The sequence below is a fragment of the Hyperolius riggenbachi genome, chromosome 1, assembly GCF_040937935.1.
Source record: "Hyperolius riggenbachi isolate aHypRig1 chromosome 1, aHypRig1.pri, whole genome shotgun sequence".
Lineage (NCBI taxonomy): Eukaryota > Metazoa > Chordata > Amphibia > Anura > Hyperoliidae > Hyperolius > Hyperolius riggenbachi.
The window spans coordinates 663,738,065-663,746,534 of NC_090646.1; the positions used below are offsets into that span (position 1 = coordinate 663,738,065).

General features: G+C 50.3%; 1 protein-coding gene across 1 annotated transcript in view; it reads right to left on the reverse strand.

Moving 5' to 3' along the window:
- LOC137544096 (ribonuclease inhibitor-like) overlaps nt 1-8,407 on the reverse strand; it is a 145,108-nt gene extending 136,701 nt beyond the window's left edge. The window contains exons 1-2 of the mRNA XM_068265163.1: nt 8,355-8,407; nt 6,657-6,821 (exon numbers count right to left, since the gene is read on the reverse strand). Coding sequence (XP_068121264.1) covers nt 6,657-6,821; nt 8,355-8,407 — 218 coding nt within the window. The remainder of the gene's footprint in view (nt 1-6,656; nt 6,822-8,354) is intronic.
- Between the last annotated feature and the right edge of the window lie 63 nt (nt 8,408-8,470).

Here is an 8,470-nt window from a genome sequence, read left to right on the forward strand (position 1 = left end):
GGGACTCGGGTGCTCTATGGGCCGTGTAGGAATTGGCCATTTCCACAGCCTCATCCACGGTCTTTGGTTCTCGATCCAGCACAAACAGCCGGTCAACAACAGGACAAGTGTGGAGGAACTGGTCTTTTATCATCAGCTCCTGCAGGGCATCCAAAGTTTCAACTGACAGTCCCTTTAGCCACTGCAGGAAGGCAGTGCGCAGGTTGCAAGCATGATCCAGGTAACTGTCAGTAGGACCTCGCTGCACTGTCCTGAAACGTTTGCGATACACCTCTGGCGCGAGGTGGTATTGCTCAATAATGGCTTTCTTAATTGCATTAAAGTCTGCTTCTTCCTCCTGGGGGAGACTTACAAACGCCTCCAGGACCTTGCCTCTCAGCCCTGGTGTGAGGTATCTTGCCCACTGCTCACGGGGCACCCCATACTGACGACAAGTCCTTTCGAACCCCTGTAGGAAAGTGTCTATGTCAGAGTCTTTGTCCATAGCGGGGAACTTATCCAGGGGGTTCCGTGGACTCGCTCACCTTCGCGTTCTGCAGGTCCAGCAGACCGGTTCTGCTGCTGAAGTTTAGCCAGCTCCAGCTGGTGTCGCCATTCAGCACTTTCCCTCTCGGCCTGGTGTCGCCGTTCAGCTTGTTCCCTCTCAGCCTGGAGTTGCTGGGCAGCTTGTTCCCTCTCAGCCTGGAGTTGCTGGGCAGCTTGTTCCCTCTCAGCCTGGAGTCGCTGTGCCGCTTGTTCCTTCTCCGCCTGTCGGTGCAGTAGGATCAGCTTTAGGCGCAGTTCAGGATCATGAATGAAATCAGAGAAAGGGGGGTGTATGGTGTGGCACGTCCCACAAAATTGCTATGTGAGCTGGAGGGTATACACAGGTAAATCCCCTTATGTAGTCCTGCTATATCCACTGTTTGTACCAGAATATGCCTTCAGACGTGTGCTCCGCACCATATAAAGGAAACTGACAATTGTATTTAGAAACAAGAAAAAGCAAAATGTCCGTGCACCTTCCGTCTTGCAAAATAATTTGTATTGGTAAAAATGGTGACAATTCACATTTGCAGTACAAACTTTTCTTGATATATTCAACGAATCATACGTGTGGAAAAAACGCTGGGTGTAGCTTACGTGTCCCTCGGCGTGAGGCAGGTTGTGCAGTTGGGAGGTGGGTGTCAGGCACTAGGTGGGAGAGCGACGGCCGTTTCGCGTCTGGATGACGCTTGGTCACGCTGCGTCATCCAGACGCGAAACGGCCGTCGCTCTCCCACCTAGTGCCTGACACCCACCTCCCAACTGCACAACCTGCCTCACCCTGAGGGACACGTAAGCTACACCCAGCGTTTTTTCCACAAGTATGATTGATTGAATATATCAAGAAAAGTTTGTACTGCAAATGTGAATTGTCACCATTTTTACCAATACAAATTGTTTTGCAAGACGGAAGGTGCACGAACATTTTGCTTTTTCTTCTTTCTAAATGCAGTTCAGGATCAGCCGAGTTCAGTAGCTGTAGGTCAGCTTCCAGAGATGTCATCTCCGTGTTCGGTGAATCATCCAGGACATTGTCTCCACTCGCATTCTGTGACGGGAGTGATTCCTCCTCTGGCGTATCGTGAGCTGCATCCGCTGGCGGTGGAGCACGGGCTTGCTCTGCCTCATCATACTCCAAAATAAAAAGAAAAAGAGAAAGGGAAAGCAAAATGCCAAGTGTGTACCTTTGTGAAAAAAGTATATAAATTCTGCACTGAGTAGACTTCTGTAGGCTAGTCGCTTCTAGCAAGCTTCCGGCCTTTAGTACTCAGAATAGCGAGGTAACTGCATACTAATGTACCAAACGTTCCCATCACTGCCAGCCAATTATGTCAGGAACCGGCCCTGCGGCACTCCTGCGTATACGGTTCCCGACTGTGGGTTTGACCAGATCAAGCGGGGAGCAGCCTTATTCAAGCTAAAAACAAGGCTGGGACCCCTCAAACACTTCTCACTGCCACCACTAGCTGTTGCTAGACACGTCCACTCTGCTGTCGAGTGCTCAGCGCGCAATCCGCGTTTTCGTATTCGGGACAGCTTTGCGCTTTAGGCCGAATACGGGCCGCATAAGGGAACGCCACGCACACACACGCACAATTGCAATCTTACACTGTAGTGAAGCAAAACCACTAACAGTCGTTCCGAACGATACTGTTAGCCACTCTGCTGTCAAGCTACTCGCACTGGCGTTTTCGTCAGATGCGCACTTTAGGCCAACGTATGACAAACGCCCCACACACAATGCAATTACAATCTTATACGGTAGTGTACTCAGTCATACAATCAGGCATGGACTTATACACAGTTACACTTCAGTCTCTTCTAGGCTATGAGTGTTAGTTTAGTACAGCAGAAGTCAAACTTATTAAATAACGATTTAATATTCCAGAAAAAAGTGGAACAATGCAGAAAGTAATATATACAAAAGATTTACAAAAAACAAAGTAAAAAGTTACTAAATAAAAGTTAAAACTATACACACAAGGATATTTGCATAAAAATAAAACGGGGATCAAAACGTTACCAACTTGAAGGTCTAAACGTTAATTGCGGGAGAACGTGGTTCCAGCCAGTAGCCGGGGAAGTTCTAGCGTTGTTGCTATCTCCTGGAACTACGAGTTGTGACTATCCTAGCTGCTGTTTTATAGCCCGGTTTGGGGCCTCGGGCAATGGATGTTTCTATCCCACAATCTAATGCAATTTCCCAAAAGTGTGACATCACCGTCTGCCGAGCCCCCTGTCACATCTGGGCTAGCTGTGACATGCAAATGTCAGAGCTTTCAAGATTCCATACCTCTAATTTCCACAGGTAAAAACTGTATCTTGAGAACAACAAGTATCCTGTTTACACGTACAGACTTCAATGCAATTCCACTTCCAGCCCACTATTCAGACTAAGAGGTAGCCGACCACCTGTGTAGGCTTCAACCTGGTCGGGTAATTGTCTAAGTAAGTGTTTCCTTGCTGGTGGCTAGGTAGACAGTTCCTAATTAACTGTCCAGGTTCCTTTGCCTATTGAATGTAACTGGCCTATTCAATGAAGACAATGGCAGTTCCCTTGCTCTGCCCTGAATGCAAATTTAATTTATATCTATATACAGACTCACATTAGCCGTTTCCTGGAGCCAGGTGACACCTTCAAAAGCTTTTAGCAGACATACATATCTGAGGTAGTACCCAGTAGACAGAAAAATGAAAGAAATATGTTCCTGTATTATCCTTAACATCATCAGCACCCCAATATATCACCACAGGGCGGATCCACAAACAGCCAATCTGATTTATGTAATTTCTATGGGAATAAACAAATTATTGATGCCAAAGACCACAAAGCTCACAAACCTGGTCATTGAGTGTTTGTATTTTAAGGTTATAAAAAGTGGGCGGAGCCAAAACCAGCCAAATATTTAACCAGGCAACACTGGGTCATCAGCTAGTGTTATCAAATAAAGGTAGCCATAAATCTAGCGTTGATGGGCAGATTCAACCAAGAGACAAATCTCTCTCTAATCGAATCTGATTATAGAGAGATCAGTTGCGTTCCCGTACACCACAGGCCGATTCCTGAACATTTTCATGTTCAAATCTATCAGGAATCAGCCATGTGACACCATATCCGGACCCCTAGTCGACCCTGTCCCCCTAATGTTTAATGTCTCCCCGGGTGCCCAGCGCAAGCTATACATTACCTGTCCCTGGCCACCGCTTGTACTCCGCTTGCTCCGAGCTTCCTCTGTTCTCCATATACGCACGCCACTTGGTTGTGGATGTCCCATATACACAGAACCAGGTGTACTGGGGGCTGCAGTATGGATGTACCCCCAAACCAGCCACAAACCCTCCATAATCGCTCCCCAGTCACTGCAATGGGTGTCACATATACACAGAGCCAGGTGTACTGAGGGCTGCAGTATGGATGTACCCCCAAACCAGCCACACTACCCCCATAATCCCTCCCCAGTCACTGCAATGGGTGTCACATATACACAGAGCCAGGTGTACTGGGGGCTGCAGTATGGATGTACCCCCAAACCAGCCACAATCCCTCCATAATCCCTCCTCCAGTCACTGCAATGGGTGTCCCATATACACAGAGCCAGGTGTACTGGGGGCCGCAGTATGGATGTACCCCCAAACCAGCCACAATCCCTCCATAATCCCTCCCCAGTCACTGCAATGGGTGTCACATATACACAGAGCCAGTTGTACTGGGGGCTGCAGTATGGATGTACCCCCAAACCAGCCACAATCCCCCCATAATCCCTCCCCAGTCATTGCAATGGATATCACAAATACACAGAGCCAGGTGTACTGGGGGCTGCAGTATGGATGTACCCCCAAACCAGCCACAATCCCCTCATAATCCTCCCCCAGTCACTGCAATGGGTGTCACATATACACAGAGCCAGGTGTACTGGGGGCTGCAGTATGGATGTACCCCCAAACCAGCCACAATCCCCCCAATACCTCCCCCAGTCACTGCAATGGGTGTCACATATACACAGAGCAAGGTGTACTGGGGCTGCAGTATGGATGTACCCCCAAACTAGCCATAGTCCCCCCATAGCCCCTCCCCCACCCAATGGGTGTCACATATAAACAAAGCCAGGTGTACTGGGGGCTGCAGTATGGATGTACCCCCACAACAGCCACACACACCCCACAATCCCTCCCCCAGTTACTGCAATTGGTGTCACATATACACAGAGCCAGGTGTACTGGGGATGCAGTATGGATGTACCCACAAACTAGCCACAATCTCCCCATAATCCCTCCCCAGTCACTGCAATGGATTTCACATATACACAGAGCCAGGTGTACTGGGGGCTGCAGTATGGATGTACCCCCAAACCAGCCACAATCCCCCATAATCCCTCCCCCAGTGACTGCAATGGGTGTCACATATACACAGAGCCAGGTGTTCCTGGGGCTGCAGTATGGATGTACCCCCAAACCAGCCACAATCCTCCCATAATCCCCCCCCAGTCACTGCAATGGGTGTCACATATACACAGAGCCAGGTGTACTGGGGGCTGCAGTATGGATGTACCCACAAACTAGCCACAATCTCCCATAATCCCTCCCCAGTCACTGCAATGGATTTCACATATACACAGAGCCAGGTGTACTGGGAGCTGCAGTATGGATGTACCCCCAAACCAGCCACAATCCCCCATAATCCCTCCACCAGTGACTGCAATGGGTGTCACATATACACAGAGCCAGGTGTTCCTGGGGCTGCAGTATGGATGTACCCCCAAACCAGCCACAATCCTCCCATAATCCCTCCCCAGTCACTGCAATGGGTGTCACATATACACAGAGCTAGGCGTTCCTGGGGCTGCAGTATGGATGTACCCCCAAACCAGCCACAATCCTCCCATAATCCCTCCCCAGTCACTGCAATGGGTGTCACATATACACAGAGCCAGGTGTACTGGGGGCTGCAGTATGGATGTACCCCCAAACCAGCCACAATCCCCCATAATCCCTCCCCCAGTCACTGCAATGGGTGTCACATATACACAGAGCCAGGTGTACTGGGGGCTGCAGTATGGATGTACCCCCAAACCAGCCACAACCCCCCATAATCCCTCCCCAGTCACTGCAATGGGTGTCACATATACACAGAGCCAAGTGTACTGGGGCTGCAGTATGGATGTACCCCCAAACCAGCCACAATCCCCCATAATCCCTCCCCCAGTCACTGCAATGGGTGTCACATATACACAGAGCTAGGTGTACTGGGGGCTGCAGTATGGATATACCCCCAAACCAGCCACAATCCCCCCATAATACCTTCCCAGTCACTGCAATGGGTGTCACATATACACAGAGCCAGGTGTACTGGGGCTGCAGTATGGATGTACCCCCAAACCAGCCAAAATCTCCCCAATACCTCCCCCAGTCACTGCAACGGATGTCACATATACACAGAGCCAGGTGTACTGGGGGCTGCAGTATGGATGTACCCCCAAACCAGCCACAATCCCCCATAATCCCTCCCCAGTCACTGCAATGGGTGTCACATATACACAGAGCCAGGTGTACTGGGGGCTGCAGTATGGATGTACCCCCAAATCAGCCACAATCCCCCCATAACCCCTCCCCCAGTCACTGCAATGGGTTTCACATATACACAGAGCCAGGTGTACTGGGGGCTGCAGTATGGATGTACCCCCAAACCAGCCACAATCCCCACATAATCCCTCCCCAGTCACTGCAATGGGTGTCACATATACACAGAGCCAGGTGTACTGGGGGCTGCAGTATGGATGTACCCCCAAACCAGCCACAATCCCCCATAATCCCTCCCCAGTTACTGCAATGGGTGTCACATATACACAGAGCCAGGTGTACTGGGGGCTGCAGTATGGATGTACCCCCAAACCAGCCACAATCCCCCCATAATCCCTCCCCAGTCATTGCAATGGATGTCACATATACACAGAGCCAGGTGTACTGGGGGCTGCAGTATGGATGTACCCCCAAACCAGCCACAATCCCCCATAATCCCTCCCCAGTCCCTGCAATGGATGTCACTATTGGGGAATGTGAGATTGGAAAATGGTGATGGAATAAAGGGAAATAATTCTGCTGATCTCTGCTGCAATCAGGGCTGTTATACTCACTCTAATTCCTCTATCCGGCTTGTTGGCAGAGCCGCCATCAGGTCACTGAATTCATCACCCCCCAGCTTGTTATATGACAGGTTCAGCTTCCTCAGAGTCTGGTTATCCCTTATCCCGGATGCCAGGTGGGGGCAGCAACTGGAGGGCAGATCATTATCCCTCAAACTGCAGGAAAAGAGAAGAATGTTACCAGAAATCTATAAAAAACTGCATACAATTTGTATGATTTTTAATCAAATGAAAAAATATATTGTGTCTGCATGGGTTTCCTCCGGGCACTCCAGTTTCCTCCCGCATCCCCAAAACATACAGATAAGTTAATTGGCTTCCCCCTAAATTGGCCCTAGACTATGATACATGCACTACACGATACATAGACACAGGACTATGGTAGGGACTAGATTTTGAGCCCCTCTGAGGGACAGTTAGTGACAAGACAATATACTCTGCACAGCGTTGCGTAATATGTCGGCACTATATAAATACTTAAATAAATAAATAGACAAGAATTTAGACTTTTAATCAATCCTTAAAATGAAAATGCTGCCATACATATGTTCACAGCTAGAGGGCAGCATAATGTTATTGCTCATAAGGAATTTTGTTTGCTCTGTGTTACACAACAGAATCCTATATTAATTTAAACACTTTATATCACTGAGGGAGCTTACATGGATATTAATTAGCTTTTTTTCAAACACCCTGCTAAGTAAATAGTTATCCTACCTATTAAAACGCAAGTGTCTCTGCGTCCCATGCCCCTGTGTGTGTGTGTGTTTTTGCAGAGCGCATGTGCAGGGAGGGACACCGAGACACTGAGGAGTGCTGGGGGAATGACGCGAGGAGGGGCAGGCATGTGTGCGCGGCGGGCGCGCTCAGAGGATGAGCGGTGACAGAAATAGATCGTTTTTTAATGGGCTATAAGGTCACTAGTACATGTATAAACTCAGTGTGGTATTTGAGGGTTACCTTTGTTCACATAGCTGCTGACAGTCTGATTGGTGAAGGACCTAATGTTACTTTTTCTTTAGATAGTTATACAGAGCGATGCATGCTGTGTATGCTATGCACATGTGTATGTGTCAGGGCTGGTCATACTGCAAGCACTTTGCTAATGTTAAGTATGGGCCCGGAGCTGTAGCAGGGCGGAATGTGCAGGGCCATGCATGATAGGGGCAGCCTTCCCCTTCCTCAGTGTTGCCAGGGTTAATGGGAGGGACGAGTATTTGAAGGGGCGGAGAGGAAAGTTAGGAAGGCTAGAAAGGCGGCAGGAAGTTAGGGGGCGGACACATCCGGGCTGGCAAGCGTTAGGCTAAGAAGCTGACTGCCGGACGTCTGCCTCGCTTGCCACCGGAATGGAGCCTTTCGACAGCCTGTTGGAGAGGATCCAGTCGGAGGCGGCTGCTCGGGGCCCATCCTGGGTCCAGGTCCAGCTAGCGGCCATGGGAGCGGGCACTTCAGCGGAGGCCGCGGCACCCACGGAGACAGGTACGGCTGTGGTGCCTGGCACTCTGGCCCAGCAGGAGGGGTCAAAGCGCGTGTCCAGGCCGCCGGAGCGGCTCAGCCCGGACCCCACTGCCAGAGCTCGGCGCCGCACAGGGAGCCCCCCTCGGGACCCTACGCCCCCGCCTGCCAAGCAATCCTCCAATGCGCCGCATGGGTCCGGCGGGAGGAATCCCACCAAGCGGCACGGCTCACCTGGGAAGGGCCATCCGGAATGGCCCCAACGCACCGGCAGACGTCACCGCCATGAGATGAGACGGCCCTTAGTCCCCGCAGTGCGCGGCAGACTAAACGGGCACATCAGAAGGACC